Here is a 17461-nt window from a genome sequence, read left to right as displayed (position 1 = left end):
CACAATTCACATTCACCAGTTAAAAAATTCCCTTGGATCTTAAAGTTCAGATGATCTTATCTGAGAGTGAATTTTTGTTTATGTTTTAAAATTAACTTTTTTTTTTAAAGGATTGGTAATTAAGCGACATAAGTATTGCTGCTCCTGAAGAAATGTAGAACTTCAAAATTGTTCACTCTATTCATGCTTTGAAAAATAACTACCACCTCCATAATTATGAGTAAAATAAACACTATACGGTTAAACCCAAACCAAGAAGCAGAGGTGGCTGTGAACGAGGTTCTCTAGTTAACAAGCATCCCAGAAGAAAAGGTCTTCTGCTTTGGTCCTATCACGCTCTCATTCACGCCAGAACGTCTGCTATCTTAGGTCCTTATATGAAAGCTTGGGGCAACTAAAGTCAGCAAGAGATTATTCATTTAATCAAATAATTTATCATTGTTTTCATTATAATTAAGCTGAAAATGAAGACATGGGACACAAGCATCTAACTGTGGGTAGAAAAATTCAGCATCAGGATTTGGGGAGGGATAAAAGGATCAAAATTGTGGGAGTTGATACCTGCATTAAAAGCAAATACGCCTTTATTTTGGTAATTAGTAACCTGTCACAGTTAATAAACTGTGTGTGTACACACATGTGCAAATACTGAGTGTTATCTGAGAGTCAACAACACAGAAAGCTTGAGTAGGACAGTCCTGTTTTTTGGGGATTTTGGGGTGTACCACGCAGCACATGGGATCTTAGTTCCCTGACCAGAAATCGAACCCGAGCCTGCTGCACTGGAAGCACAGAGCCTTAACCACTGGACCACCAGGGAAGTCCAGGACAGTCCTGGTTTTAAATGGCCCTATACCTTGTGGGAAAGTGTTTTTCTGGGCCCGTAGCTCTTTTGAAACTGTGTGCGAGCATCACTTCTGTATTGTGCCATATCTGAAGAGTAAAACCTGTGGATGTGTGAGGGGTTTTTTTGTTTTTGTGTTTTTTACTTGGCTGTTGATAAATTCTGAAACGTTCCTCTCACCCCTCCCAATTCACTATTTTGCATGTGAACTAACTGTGAAATAGTACGACCCCATCCACTTTGTTCTTTTCAAAAGGAAGTGCTGACAGGCTATGCTGTCCCAACGTGTGGTGTCACAAGGAAAAGTGCTGACCTGACCTAAAATACACTGAGGGGGGATTAACCTAACTCACAGATTTTCTGTAGCCTGATGATTAGCAGTTTTGGCACTGCCAAAAGGAACCCACGAGGGTCAGTATTTTTCAAACTCTTTGCCCATGATGAGATAGCAACCCAGCACCACTATCATAAAATATAATGAAAAATACATAAAATACTGTAAAATATATACCTAACACAAAAGTTTCTTGAAACACTACTTACCGTCGCATTCAATTCTCTTTCTATTTTTCAGTGTTGTTTTTAAGAAAATGTTGGTCATAACCCACTCTACTGATTTCAGTTTGAAAACTACTATTCTGGTTTAACCATTTTTTAATAAAGGAAAGAGTCAAGTGGAAATGGGGAGACCCTCTGGTTCTGAGATTTCAGCACTGGAACTAAAGGATAAAGGGAGAAGCCCAGGTCCCCCCACAAAACAGAGCAATGTCCCTGTGTGACCCTACGGCTCAGCTTGAGGGAACCAGTAGCAAGAAGTCCGCAGAGGCCCTACCTGGGGTGTCAGATTCACCTCCGGCCTTTATCCTTGAGTTGGCTGGTGGGAAATATGGCCAAGGTCAGAGAATTTGCTTTCAAATCTAAAGACTAGCCGTCAAAGAGAAAGCAAACTAGGTCTACAGACAGCAGATAATGGAATCGGATATGACCACACAAAACTAGCACACAGATTTCAAACTAAAACGATAAGCCATACCTTTTTAGATTTATTTTGGAGGGTATATCCTCTGTACCAACCTGTCAGGGTAGAAGAGAACATAAAATCTTTTGTTATCTGGGACAATATAAAGACATTAGCAATATACGTCCTCATCTTAGGATACTGGGATGGAATCTAGATCTACTTCAGAGCTTTATTCTCTTGATAACTAAAGGATTGAAAATTCACTTAGAACCATGCCTCATCCCTACTCCTTTGGAGAAAGGATAGAACAACAAAAAAACAAACAAGACAGAAGGCAGCCCAACCTCTCAACACTTTAATACCTCCCAGCGTTCAATGAATGTTTTTGTATAAATGAATATGAACTTTCATCCATTTATATACATTCTGAAAGTCACCTTATCCTATTACGATAGATTATACTATTAAAATAGATATTTTAAAATAATTTATATATATTCGCTTTCTCTCCTACTCTCACTTCCCTCCTCCCCAAGTTCCCAGGTTAAGAACCAATATTCTGGAACAATTTTAAATCGGAGTAGCAAACCTTATATGTGTAAATATTTACACCTAAAAACAAACTGAAATAAATAATGAAACAACATTTTAAACAATTCTTGGCCATGCTACAATACTCCCTACAATGAAAAGATTTTATGTGTTTGCTTAACGAGGCTTTAAGTAAAGTCTTTAACTTCCTTTTAAAAATTCCGATCAATACACATATTCCTATAGATGTGTTTCCCACCCTCTATCTTGTAAAGGGAGTATACTAATCTAATCTGTCCATAAACAGATACTGTATACAAAATATTTATTGAACACCTACTATAGGTAATTCACTGTAATAATTTTCCTCATTCCCCATGCCCGTGAGGCGTCAGTGTGGTCATGTTGCTTACGTAAACCCTGTTGTCTGTGGTCCAGATGTGTAAAGTAGCCATACACACACAGCGAGCAGACGCAGGCTGTAATGAAAACTCCAGGCATATTTCTGGACAAAACTATTATATAACTGGAAAATATACACACACTCCCATGTTCATAGCAGCACCACTTACAACAGCCAAGACATGGAAACGACCTAAATGTCCACCAACAAATGAATGGATAAAGAAAATGTGGTACATATATACAATGGAATACTACTCAGCCATAATGCATTAACATGGATGGACCTAAAGATGATCATACTAAGTTATATGTGGAATCTAAAATACGACACAAATAAACCTATCTACGAAACAGAAACAGACTCACAGACATAGAGAACAGACCTGTGGTTGCCGAGGGGGAGGGGGAGGAGGAAGTGATGGATTGGGAGTTTGGGATTAGCAAACTACTATATATAGAATGGATAAACAACAAGATCCTACTGTATAGCACAGGGAACTATATCCGGTATCCTGTGATAAACTATAATGGAAAAGAATACAAAAAAGAACATATATAACTGAATCACTTTGCTGTAGACCAGAAGCGAACACAACATTGTAAATCAACTACACTTCTATAAAAAAATAAATTAAAAAAATATTTCAGGCAGCTGTTAACAGCATTCTAGAACTCTCCTGTAATTTGTTCTATAGAAAATCATCCAACATTGGACACGCAATCTGTTTTGGATATGTTAAAGCAGAGAGTTGAATTTACCTTCTTTGAGCATGGATTTATTAATATTTTCACAAATTTTAAACTGTCAGTATTCACACAGGTTAAGGATTTTGTTATTTTTTTACCAGTTAGAATGGGGTATTATGCTGTGAACTGGTTATAGGTTTGCATCAAGGCCCATGGTTGACAAAAAGATATCTGAACAGGAAAACAGTGCTCCCAACTTAAGATGCCAAAATGCACGCGAGATCCAGTTATAGCCACACCAAACAATTCTCCCAGGCCTCAAGAGTCTTCAACCATCTGTACGCACTTGCTTGGTTCTGCTAACATGTGAAAATGACTTCTGCGGGACTTCCCTGGTGGCACAGTGGTTAAGAATCCGCCTGCCAATGCAAGGGACACGGGTTCGAGCCCTGGTCCGGGAAGATCCTACATGCCGCTGAACAGTCCTGCCCGGGTGGCACAGTGGTAAAGAACCCGCCTGCCAATGCAAGGGACACGGGTTCGAGCCCTGGTCCGGGAAGATCCTACATGCCGCTGAACAGCTAAGCCCGCAGGCCACAGGTACTGAGCCTACATTCAAGAGCTCACGAGCCACAACTACTGAGCCCACTAGCCGCAACTAATGAAGCCCGCGCACCTAGAGCCCATGCTCCGCAACAAGAGAAGCCGCAGCAATGAGAAGCCCACGCACCGCAACTAGAAAAGCCTGCGCACAGCAACAGAGACCCAACACAGACAAAAATAAAATAAAATAAACCTATTAAAAAATAGTAAAATGACTTTTGCGTGAATAAATGGCTTCAACTCCATCCTGGGCTGGGGAGGGGGAGGCAAGCTGAGAAACAAGACTTTAGTCTCTTCCAAGCAGTTTTCATCTCTCTATGTCCTATAAACCCAAGATGTTACAACACAGACTGGGTCCACTTTCAGAGGGGAATTTATCTGTACTTTTGTCAATAACGTTTTTGCACAGCTGTCCATCACAGAATTATACTTCCGAAACCTGTCTTTTTTGAAACCTTTGTTGTTGTTTTTTTAACCTCCTAAGTCTTCTCTAGAATTGTGGTGTGTGCATAACCCCTCTCTAAAGGCTCAAAATTACCACGCTGAATTTTACAGAAGTGAACGTTCATGTTCCTTGGCATTAGGTAGTAGCAGAACATTGTCTGTTTCTGGAGTTTTCATCATAGACTGTCAGGACTCCATAAACTCAATAGCTTAAATGCAAGGGATTAGTAATAGTCCAAGAGTAGATTTGCTCATTTCCACATTACCAACCAGGGCTGTGATACAAGCAAGAACATGATTTTCCAATTAATCCCAACACTTAAAGCAAGATAATTACAGCTAAATATGGTACGCTACTGAATGCATATCAGCAAGTGGCTATGATCAATGAGCTGTGTGAACCGGTCAGACTCTCAGATGCTTTCTTAAGTGAGAAAATGAAGGAAATGGTGGGGGGATGGTGAGTCCAGAGGACTAGTTTCACTTATAATTAGGTGAAATGACCATCTCAAAAAGTAAGCTTCCAGCAACCACGTGGAACATCAAAAGTGATTCTACGCTAAGGGTTGCTCTTCGGTTCAGGAAAAGTCATTTCTGTTTTCCTGGGACTGTCCCATTCCAGAATAAAAATCTGTCCTCTCCAATTTAAAAATATCAGAGAGTCCCTAATTCTAGTGTCAAAGTCGCTTACTTTATCTGGTTTCTCAGATCATCTCCATCAGCCAAGACTCCATCACCTGCTCCATTTCACCTCACCTGTCCAGACGCATCTCTGGCCACTGCCCACTTCCTGGCTCCCATAGGACAGGTCCCTTACTCGGCTCTCTGCCCCCTCTACATGCAACCATTCAACAAATATTTATCAAGCACTAGTTTAAATACCATGATGCAGTGGAGAGCAAGAGTTACCAAGAAGATTACACTCTAATGTAAAATAAATACATATATATATAGATATATGATGATCTCAGAGAATGACAGTGCTAGGAAGAAGCACTCAAGGAGAGCACATGGCAGAAAATGATTAGTAAACATGGGGCATGATGTCACATAAGGTGACCAAGGAAAGGCCACTGTGAGAAGCTAAGTGGAACCACTCACAAAAGAGGAGACAGCAACAAGAAGGTGGTCAGAGGGAGGCATGATCCTGGGTCCTGACTGCCTATTAGATTCAAAATACCGATGCCTGGGCCACATCCCCAATACTCTTGATTTAACTGGACTCAGGGGGGGCCCATGCTTCTAAAAAGTCCCCCTGGTGATGCTACCATGCACCACACACATAGGTATCATGGACCATGGAGGAACTGGGGTTTTATCCTAAGCACAAGGGGAATCCCCTGGAAGGTTCTAAATGACATCATGCCTCACACTTTTAAAAGATCATGCTGGCTGCTCTATACGAATGGATTGTCGAGGTGAGACACAGTGGAGAAAGGACACCAGTGAGGAGACTGGCAGGTACAACGAAAATGGGGAGAGATAAAAAGACGGAGGACCTATTTTGAATCGATAAGAGTTGCTCATGGTTTAGCTGGGACTAGCCATTAACTGGGGGAGGAAAGGCAAATACTCAAGGGCACTTAGGTCTTGGGTGTAAGCAAATGAGTGGACGGTATTCTTCTTTGGTAGGAGAAGACTGAAAAAAGAAAAACACTAGGGAATAGGAGACAGAGTCAGGAGACCTATTTGGTCTTCTGCTTCCCATCCTGAACAAGGGAGCCCTGAGCTATTAGGTGGGATGGGGCAATTTAGGCATCTGCAAAGGTGTGGCTGGGAGGATCCACACGGGACCAGGCTGGCATGGGTTGTCAGAACCCAAGCAGAACAAAGTGGGCATCCATGTGGGCGTGTGGGGCTCACATGGGGCGTTAGAGCCTGAGTGGGGTGAGGAGAAGGCCATCCACACGGGACTTGGGGCGGGGGTGGACTGCCACGGGTTATCAGAGGTGAGGAAGACGTCCACGTGGGAGAAGGTGGTAATGAAGAGAGGGAGGGGCTACACGCAGGGGAATTGATCAAACACGCAAACATATTAGAAGTAGTGGAAGCCAGGCTTGCTGCCGTCACAGAAGGGGGTTACGAGTACAGAAAGCGAAAATACTAGAATGAACCCTGTGAGGCTGAGTTGGAATTGAAGGTCTCCCCATGCACTCATGACTTTTAAAACGCGTAGAGAGGTCAAAATTCATAGAGGTGTTCATCTATATTTATACACACATGCATATTAGCCCTAGCTCTGCTGACATACCTGTTGAGTTTCTATTTTTCTGACCCTGATGCAGCTGATGGAGATCTCAGAAAGAAGCCCTGGAACTGGCCCAGAGAGCATCCAGACCAAATTGAAGCCAGAGGACAGAGGATTCCATGAAGAACAAATCCAGGGGAAAAAATGGAACTGTGAAATTATCTCATTTGTCTGAACATATGAGAGGGAGGAAAATGATTCTGTCAGAAAGTCTGGCTATGAAATCGAGGTAGGTCTACACAGAACCAAGAAAAAACACCTCTAGAAAAACCTAGTATTCAAGAAAGGAAATGTTATCAAGGTACGTGGATAGGTTCTGCTTGCTTATACCCCACGGGCACAATAATCTAAATAATAACTATCTTTAAAACAACAGGGCTTCCCTGGTGGCGCAGGGGTTGGGAGTCCGCCTGCCGATGCAGGGGACACAGGTTCGTGCCCCGGTCCGGGAGGATCTCACACCCCGCGGAGCAGCTGGGCTCGTGAGTCATGGCCGCTGAGCCTGCACTCCGCAACGGGAGAGGCCACAACAGTGAGAGGCCCGCGTACCGCAAAAAAATTTAAAAATAAATAAACAAACAAACAAACAAAAAATTATGATATATCTATATTGGGAGAGCTCCATTAGGGACAAATAGGTATATGTGTGCTTGGTGAGGAGTATAAGAGAACAAAATCCTTACCTTCCATAAAGAGTAGTGAATAAATAAAAATAAAAATGGAAATAGCAAGTAATAGAAGCATAGTTATTTAGAAATGAAAAAGGCATATATCACAAAATTGGCTGAAGGAGCTGAAAATGGAATCAGAAACCAAGAGGAATTGGCAAAGGACTGTTGTTTTTCATTATAAACTTTGTAGAAATGACTTCACTTTTAAAACTATATCATTTATGACAATGACAAAATTTTTTTTAAATACACTGCATTAAAAAAAAAACCCACTGCATACACTTCTTGGTAAGCCAGCACTAGGCAAAGGCACAAAATAGGGAAAGAAAATAGATCAAGGTTGAGGGTGGCGTGGATTTGACTACAAAGGGACACGGGAGAATTCTGGGGGGGCCGACAGAATTGTCCTATCTCTGGATTGGGGTGGTGTTTCATGACTGCATGCATTTGTCAAAAAACCTGCTGAACTACACTCAATGGGTGAATTTTACTTAATGCAAATGATACTTTAAAAAAAAAGACATGAGGGCTTCCCTGGTGGCGCAGTGGTTGCGAGTCCGCCTGCCGATGCAGGGGACACGGGTTCGTGCCCCGGTCCGGGAAGATCCCACATGCCGCGGAGCGGCTGGGCCCGTGAGCCATGGCCTCTGAGCCTGCGCATCCGGAGCCTGTGCTCCGCAACGGGTGAGGCCACAAGAGTGAGAGGCCCGCGTACCAAAAAAAAAAAAAAAAAAAGACATGAGATACCACTATACACCCACCGGAAGAGCTAAATTTAAAAAAGACTGACTGGATATGGCTAATTGGAACTCTCTTACGTTACTGGAAGTTTCTTTTTAGATTAAAGATACACATGACCTATGACCCAGAAATACCCCCACACTCCTAAGTATTTCCTAAAGATCAAAGCAAACCTGTATGAATACTTTAGGAGAATACTCATCAAAGCATTCTGAATAGCCCAAAACTGGAGCCCATCAAAATGTACATCAACAGAGTATCGACAAACTGTGGATATTCATATAACGGAATATTAGTTGGCGATAAAATGGAATGAACTACAGTTATAAGCAACATCATGGGTGAACCTAAAAAACATGTTGAATAAAAGAAACCAAATACAACAGACACGCATAATTCCCATTTATATAAAGTTGAAGAGGAGGCAAACTAATCAATCCGTGGTGATCTAAATTAGAACAGTAGTTGTTTTTTGGGAGTGGGAATTATATGGAAGAAGGCGACAGGGAACTTTCTGGAGCACAGGAAACATTCTATACCTTGACTGGGGTATTAGGCACATGTGGTACATTCATTTGTTAAAACTCCTTGAATTGTATACCTAAGATGAGTGCATTTCACTGTATATACATTTTACTGCCATTTCTAAAAACCATGACAAATGTACACTAGCAAATGAACATGACAAAGTATCCAACTCAAAGTGACACAGAATTCAACCATAAAGGCACTGCTCAAATACTACTGAACATTTTTGTTGGAAACCACCTGGAAACCAGTTTGAGTCACATGTGAAAAATCAGAGCTTTTACTCCAGTTTCTCCACTGCTTTTACTTTGTTCCGTGCCTCTCCAATGACAGCATTAATCTTACTCACTTTGTGCGCCAAAACTGATTCTGAACGGGTCCTGCTATTTCCAAAAGTTCAACACACATTGGAGATTCATTTATTCATTCAACAAACAGATGCTTAGAAGAGCAAGACCTACAACATCTCCATCCTTCCTGGTCTTGTTTTATAAACAGGAAGAGAAAAACATATACATGTGAACACACAAAGCTATGAATAAAGTCATTTCATAACGGGCTAAAAGTTACGAAGGAAGGAGTGACAATGCACCCCAGTGTTCACTGCAGCACTATTTACAATAGCCAAGATGTGCCTAAATGTCCATTGACAGAAGAATGGATAAAGAAGATGTCGTATTTATATACAATGGAATATTGCTCAGCCATAAAAAAGAACGAAATAATGCCATTTGCAGCAACACGGATGGACCTAGATATTATCGTACTAAGTGAGGTAAGTTAGACAGAGAAAGACAAATACCATATGCATGCAGAATCTAAAACAATGATGCAAATGAACTTATTTACAAAAACAGAAACAGACTCACAGACTTAGAAAACAAACTTATGGTCACCAGAGGCGAAAGGTTGGAGGGAGGGATAAATTAGGAGTTTGGGATTAACATTACATACTACTATATATAAAATAGATAACCAACAAGGGCCTATTATATATCCCAGGGAACTCTACTCAATATTTTATAATAACCTATAAGGGAAAGGAATCTGAAGAAAGAATAAATACATACGTAAGTATATGTATGTTTAAATGAATCACTTTGCTGTACACCTGAAACTAACAGCACTGTAAATCACCTATACTTCGAGTAAAAAAAAAAAGAAGAGTGACAAGTGGAAGTGGGGTTACTTCAGTGTGTGTGGCTAGAAAATCCTCTCTGCGGACAAGCAACTGGAGCTGAAGACTCACATAGCTAATGTGGTCACTCATTTATTATACATAAAAACACTTATTCAACCCCAGCTGCCAGACACTGTCTTCAAGCAGGAAGGAAACAGATCGTAAACAAATAATGAAATACAAAAGGCCCCTTTTTTTTTTTAACATCTTTATTGGAGTATAATTGCTTTCCAATGGTGTGTTAGTTTCTGCTGTATAACAAAGTGAATCAGCTATACATACACATACATCCCTGTACGACCTCCCTCTTACGTCCTCCCTCCCACCCCCCCTCTATCCCACCCCTCTAGGTGAACACAAAGCACCAAGCTGATCTCCCTGTGCTATGTGGCTACAAAAGGCCCTTTAATGGTAATGCTTGGAGACTGGCACACAAAGGGAGGGGTATGAATATGCTGAAGGCAATTACTGACCGGGACTCTGAAGATCTTTCTGAACCATAAAAGCACCATTTAGATGTGTAAGGCATGGAGCATTTTGCAAAATCTCTCCTCATTTTGCAGTCCCAGGATAAATCTGTTTCCTCTCCGCCCCCTCCATCAATAAATTATTTTTTTTATTGTGGTAAATTATACATAAAATTTAACATTTTCACCATTTTTAAGGATACAGTTCATTGGCATTAAACACATTCACACTGCTGTGTGATCATAAATAAATAATTTTTGACCTCCCGGGAATTAAAGGCAAGAAACAGATAGGGAGCCGTTGTTTCTATGTACCCTCACTGTGTGTGCGTCAGGGGAGGGTCCACAGAGGAGAAGCAGGGGCTAAATCCTGTTGTTGTTTTTAAGTGTCACTGGCCTGGTAGTTCCCTGGGTGAAGCACAGTTAATTAGGTCAAGGTCAAAGTTACATCCCTCGTGGGCCAGGTAAGCCTGTCAGGTTTCCATGGCCACAGCCTGCCCTCCCATCCCCAGTAAGTGTCCCCCGGAGAGATGGCTGAGGTCCCTCCCTCTAGGGAAGCTGAGAAGTAGCCACACTGGGTGCAAACCCCTCCCGGGACAGCCGGCTTGGTTGCTGCCTCTTTATCTGAAGGCAGCACAGAGCCCTGGGGGTTCAGGATGTCCACTTTCTGAATGCAAGCACCATCTCAGTGAGGCTTTTGAAACTAAGTTCAAAGGCAGAAAGTGGAGGGATGCAAAGACAGTAAAAGACGATTCTATTCTTTTGTAATTTTTTGTGAGACAAATCAGTCATCTGGGTTAATGATCTGATCAATTTTGTGCCTTTGAGACAGGCACATCCAGTAACTGCTGGAAGTCTGAGCTCCAAAGAACTCAGAGTTCACGGAAACTTAACACCCTCACCTCAGAAAAAAGGAAACACAGGCAAGGAACTGAACAGGTTGTCCAAAGTCAAGCGGTGACTTACTAGCTAAGCTGGGGGTCAGAGCACAGGTCTCCTACTGCCCAGTTCATAGTTCGCTGCCTCCCCAGCTCCCCTGCTGGGGGGATGGGGCAAATGGGATACTTGCTCAAGGCACTGCCTCTCAGAGGAAGGAAGCTTGGCCACAGAATCCTCTCAATATAAACCCCACATGCACAAGCACGGCAAGTCAGCATAAAGAGATGTGGCTTCCATCTTTTATTTCTTGAATGAACAAGGAAGAGACCTGTCTTTGCGGTACCTGGCACACAGCAGACACTCAATAAACTTCTGATGAATATATTAATGAGAGAGAGAACTCCTAGAGCTAGTGGCCATGGATGGAATAGACTGATGGAAGGTCCACTAAAATCTGCTCCTCTGGAGTGAGATCTGACTGCAAGGTCTGAGACACCCTTCATTCACCTCTCTCCCGGGAATCCTATGCCCAGGGCCCGAGCACCTGCCCAGGAGGCCAGAAAAGAAGAGGCAGTGCTCCTTATAAGGAAGACTCCTTGAAATCAAAAGGCCTGGGTCTCCATCCTGCTTCTGCGCTCACTAGCTCTGCGGGACTCCGTTTCTTCAACTATTAATTTCAAGTAATTAAGGCTTTGATGTCTCAAACATCCTTCCACCAAAACATTCCTTTTTCCTCCCCCATTTCCTCACCTCATAAAATCTAACTCCATAGCTAACAGGCGGAGGTTTGCTCTGGTTGCCTACCATGGATGGTGATGGTAAGACTTCTCCTTTGAACCAGCACACACCTCCTCAGACAAACGGAGACACCTGGTCCAGACAGTGGACCAGTGGGAGGAGTGGATCAAAGTCACAGCCGACAGAACGGAGGGGTGACATACCCAAACGTCCCCCACAAAACTGGGAAATCTCTCTGTGACCTCACAGACGCCCCTGAAGCTAAGTGAGAGGGAAGAAAGAATTTCCTCCAGTCTCATCAACCTACGGACTCTGGTTTGCCCATTCCCTTTCAATTTTCTAGATATGGCTTTTTCTTTCTTTTCTAAAGCAAAGTAATCCTGGCAGCCGTTCGTCCTTCTGGCTCTCGTCTCTAATTCCCCTCTTCTGTGGTCCGTTTCTCTAACTTATACAACCACTTCAAGCAAGCCAAAATGAATGGATGCACCATGTAGCTTTCTCAGTAGTAGCAATGAATTTGCTGTACCTTATTCTTCTATTGGTTTTGTTATCATCACACCAATATTTGCAAGATGGATGAGAAAGGGGTACAGGTTTGTGGCTGAGGAATCATTTCATCAAGCAAGATACACTGAAGGGGACTTCCCTGGTGGCGCAGTGGTCAAGAGTCCGCCTACCAATGCAGGGGACACGGATTCGAGCCCCGGGCTGGGAAGATCCCACGTGCCGCGGAGCAACTAAGCCCGTGTGCCACAACTACTGAGCCTGCGCTCTAGAACCCGTGCACCACAACTACTGAGCCCACGTGCCACAACTACTGAACCCCGCACGCCTAGAGCCCATGCTCCGCAACAAGAGAAGCCCGCATGCAGCAACGAAGCCCCAAAGTAGCCAAAAATAAATAAATAACTAGATAGATAGATAAATTTATTTTAAAAAAAAAAGATACATGAAGGAGCCTCGCTTTTATAAGGAACTATGCTGGGCTCTGGTGGCGGGGCCTCACTCAAGGAGTTTGGGCCTCTAATAAACCCCAACTCGTGATCTGGAAGACTTTCTAATCTAATTGCTAGTAAAACAGAGACACACAGGTGAGGGGATAGATATAAACTTGCCTGTCTAGTTAACCAGGATTTCTGGAATTTCAGCGCAGGCTTTTTCCATGAAACCACCTAAGCTGCCTGAGAAGGACACTGAGATTAGAGGCGAGAGATGAAGGAGGGAGGGAGGCTCCAGTAAGATAGGAAACTCATCCCCGGGCAGAGGAGCTGGAAATATGTGAGCCTTCGCTCAGAGGATGAATCAGCTGAAGTGAGGAAAGCCCTCCAGTGTGACCCCGCCCTGAACCTAAGACCCCTTCCACCTGGTCCCCTAGAAACCTGCTCCAAATTCCTCAATGGAATGCCTCTTAAAAGTGAAAGTGTGAGACTACAGCATCAGACTCCAAACGTGAACCGCAGGGCCCCACTTTGTGCACCCGGACAGCCAGGGGTGAGGAGATACCGCCAAGGGTGCGATAAGACAAGCAGTGACAGAAGCAGAGGTGGAACCCAAGAGTGGTGACAGCATTAAGAGTCCTGGTGGCAAAACATTAGAAGCAAGAGGAAGAATATGAACCACGTGGGACCTGCCCAGAGCGTCAGAGCCAAAGACCACTGGGTCCGATCCACGTGCCCTATTTACTAACTCAGATGGGAGGGCACAGCTGCGGACCCGAGCTATACAACCACAGACACGCAGGGAGGGAGAGACTGCCATGGGCTGGGGGGGTCAGAGACACTTCCAGAGACCTCTCTGCTTATCTCATCCCAGACCCACCAGCCAGACCTAAGAGGCTTGGACAGACTGTCCGTAACGGTTGCCCACCGCCTCCGTCACGCTTCCCTGGAGCGTGTGGATTGCAGGAGGGGGACCAATCTCTCTGGGGGGGGTGGTGGGGAAGATTCTGCTCTGCTCCCCAAACACAGACATGGCTACCTGCTCGGAGGAAGCCAGCTGTTGAAAACTGGCCGGGGAGGAGGTGTGTGTGGAGGGCAAATGAGGCACCCAGCGCTGGGGGTGAAGCAGTTCCAAGCACGCAGTGAGCTCGGAGAGCAGGGAGGAGACCGCTGGCCAGAGTGACTAGTATGCACGTAAGAGCCATGGAGCGAAGTCCAGAAGGGGCTCACCCTGATACATCTGGGGTGACAGGAGACTCGTCTGATAGCCATTCCAAACGCAAAAGAACCTAATCCACTGTGGACGACTGTCCATTATGTCCAAAATAGAAGTGTTATTTCCTCAAAGGCCTTGGGACGTGGAAAGCACACTCTCCTTGGATTCCATGGGACCCTGGGTGGGAATCACAGCTCTGCCATTTCATAGCTGTGTGAATGTCTTCAAGTTTCCTAACCTTGATATTCACATTTATTAAACAAGCATCAGTAACTCTGATCTCCCAGGATTGTAGGCACTGAGATGCAGTACATGAAAGCCCTTCACTCAATGCCTGGCACGTAGAGGTATGGAAAACGCCAAAGTTGGAATGGTGAGGACCCCAGGACATAATCCAGGGACCAGCTCCTACTCTTAGGGCCGTCATCTGCTTCCTATGCTGATGACAGTAGGAGACTCTATGTGGAGTTCTCATTCATTTGTTTTCTGAGGCGTGTATCTACGCTCTCCGGAAGGAGCAGAACCTCTCTAAATTATTATCAAATTACCGATAACAAACATAGCAGAAGGTGGAACCGTGCTGGAGGTAGCTTCTCCCCAGAGCCCTCGGGGCTGATAAGAAGACATACTTTTATTTTCCAACAAAATGAGTTCCCTGCCCCAAGAAAAGGGTAGAAAACATGACTTTAAGGGAACGAGAACAAGAAAAAGTAGAAGAAACAACTTGGGCGATAGAAAAACCATATGACAGTGGCTACAACAACCAAGAAACACGGTGCCGAACACCCCAGGACCTGAGCAGAGACTGGATACAGCCTAAGGAGAACTCAAAGGTCACCAGAATAGGTGACTCTAAAGCCTGGTTAAACACTCAGTGGGCAACGAATCTGCCAGTAACACATATTAAAGAAGAAAAAGTCCCCCTGACCCACATCCTTCGTTTCCAACTATAACAACAGATTCCTATTCCTGCATGGTGAAAACTAAACAAGCATTCAAGGTTAGGAATTTAGTGTACATTGTTCCTGTCATTTAAAAGACAGGCTAAATTGCTAGGTACAGCTATTTAAAATCTGTTTCATGGGCTTCCCTGGTGGTGCAGTGGTTGAGAGTCTGCCTGCCGATGCAGGGGATACGGGTTCGTGCCCCGGTCCGGGAAGATCCCACATGCCACGGAGCGGCTGGGCCCGTGAGCCATGGCCGCTGAGCCTGCACGTCCGGAGCCTGTGCTCCGCAACTCGAGAGGCCGCAACAGTGAGAGGTCTGCGTATCGCAAAATTAAAAAAATGTTTTTTTAAATCTATTTCATTTGTCAAAGTGAAATGCACACACATTTAATACTCTTGTTCAAAAGACAATCATTGAGGATGCCTATACAGAATATAAGGGTTAGATGAAAAATCTTTTTTTTGCGGTACGCGGACCTCTCACTGTTGTGGCCTCTCCCGTTGCGGAGCACAGGCTCCGAACGCACAGGCTCAGCGGCCATGGCTCACGGGCCCAGCCGCTCCGCGGCATGAGGGATCTTCCCGGACTGGCGCACGAACCCGTGTCCCCTGCATCGGCAGGCGGACTCTCAACCACTGAGCTACCAGGGAAGCCCTAGATGAACAGTCTTTAACGAGAATCTTTCCTGTCTTGCCTTGTCCTCCCCTAGGTGTAGCCTGAATTACACATGGAGGTGAGGCCAGGAAAAGCACTGATGTTCTCGAGCTTTTGTAAGACTCCTTTGTAGCACATAAGTTCGACAGGTAGTGTGTTTTCTGCTCCTACAACACTTTCTACTGAATGATTTGCCTCCGTGGGTTGAATAAAATGGGGGCGCTCTAGCAGAGGGTGAATATTTATGACGCCTAGGCCTCCTTATATGCTTTGAAAGATCATAAATTACTGACATTACCATGAGCAGAGCAGAGGCATCTATGTATCCTTCTCTCTCCAGATACAGGCAAGAGGAGAAATATCTAATTCCAATCTGCCCTCAATCAATTTTGAACTTTGCTCTAGGCCTTTTTCTTTCCAAGAACCCTTCAGAGTCTTACCCAGTCCCAGGATGGTTTGATGGGCTCTATGTTGCAACAGGGATGAGACACCTAAGGCACTTTTGATAAAAGTTACATGCCAGTGTGTGTGCATATGGCTGATTCACTTTGCTGTGCAACAGAAACCAACACAGTATTGGGAAGCAATTATACTCCAATAAAGGTCTATTAAAAAAAAAAAAGTTACATACCAAGTAATGTGAATGCCCAGCATTCAGAGGTGAGAAGACAGCCTGAGGGGGCGTGTACGTGCCTGGGACGCAAGGAGCCTGCTCATCACTTTGCCGCCTCTGGACCCCTTGATCCCACCAAGATCCCTTGGAGACCAAAACCAGAGGCTTCCTCACGAGAACCTTCCTCTACAGCATCCCCAGTACATCTCTGCCTTCAGGCTGAACTTGCCTCCTTCAGCACGTGGGCCGCGGCCCAAATGGGCCAACGCCAAGTACCAGTTCACGACAAAGTAACCGAATGAAGGCTCCACTCAGAAAACGGTTCCGAACCTGATCCTAGAGGATTCTACACTTGCCTATACGCAAATAACACAAACTTTCAAGATGGAATTTTAGAAGAACATTCGAATGTATCTCAAAAGGAAAAACAGAACAAGGCATTCTCTTTTGGATAAGATTAAACCTGAGGTGGGGAGAGGGATAAATTGGGAGATTGGGACTGACATATACACACTACTATATAAAAAATAGATAACTAATAAGGACCTACTGTATAGCACAGGGAACTCTCCTCAATACTCTGTAATGACCTACATGGGAAAAGAATCTAAAAAAGAGTGGATATACGTATAACGGATTCACTTTGCTGTATATCTGAAACTAACACAACATTGTAAATCGACTATACTCTAATAAAAATTTTAAAAGATTAAACCTGAGATGAGACTTTTCACCAGCTCTACTTTTTAATTAGTTTTTTTTTTTTTGTAAACACCCTCCTACTGCCACACACATCTATGGAAAAACACATCTCGGGAACATGTGTCCCCAGGAGTAGTAGCTGACCAGCTGTCCTTAAGGTAAAGGTCAAACAGATGTGGGAAGTGACCGGCACACTCACCAAAATGCCACAAGGCCCACCTTGCGTTCAAGGCTCGAGCCAAAATGTTTGCACGCAATGCTTGTCGTAAAATCCAAGCTGTTGGGCTCACTGCCATTTACGTTTGAGAAAGGCAGTTGTTTTTCTAACTAGAACACGGTGAGTTTATGGATTCTGAATTACAATAAAGTTTCAATTATCTTGACTAATGGGGTAACAAAAGTAAATGAGGGCTTCCCTGGTGGCGCAGTGGTAGAGAGTCCGCCTGCCAATGCAGGCGACACG

General features: G+C 44.0%; 1 protein-coding gene across 6 annotated transcripts in view; it reads right to left on the bottom strand.

Annotated features, from left to right (window-relative positions):
* The window catches only part of DOCK5 (dedicator of cytokinesis 5), a 161922-nt gene that overhangs the window by 130271 nt on the left and 14190 nt on the right, over positions 1–17461 (bottom strand). For 5 of the 6 annotated variants that reach the window (XR_003003579.1, XM_024747671.1, XM_024747672.1 and 2 more), the window contains exon 3: positions 1878–1918. The exons of the other annotated variant lie outside the window; for it this stretch is intronic. Coding sequence is in view for 4 of the 5 variants with exons in the window: in XM_024747671.1 (XP_024603439.1) it covers positions 1878–1918 (41 nt within the window). In the remaining variant the exon portion in view is untranslated. The remainder of the gene's footprint in view (positions 1–1877; positions 1919–17461) is intronic. 6 annotated transcript variants of the gene reach the window in all.

The sequence above is a fragment of the Neophocaena asiaeorientalis genome, unplaced genomic scaffold, assembly GCF_003031525.2.
Source record: "Neophocaena asiaeorientalis asiaeorientalis breed wild unplaced genomic scaffold, Neophocaena_asiaeorientalis_V1.1 scaffold429, whole genome shotgun sequence".
NCBI classification, from domain to species: domain Eukaryota; kingdom Metazoa; phylum Chordata; class Mammalia; order Artiodactyla; family Phocoenidae; genus Neophocaena; species Neophocaena asiaeorientalis.
This window is presented reverse-complemented; position numbering and strand designations above follow the sequence as displayed.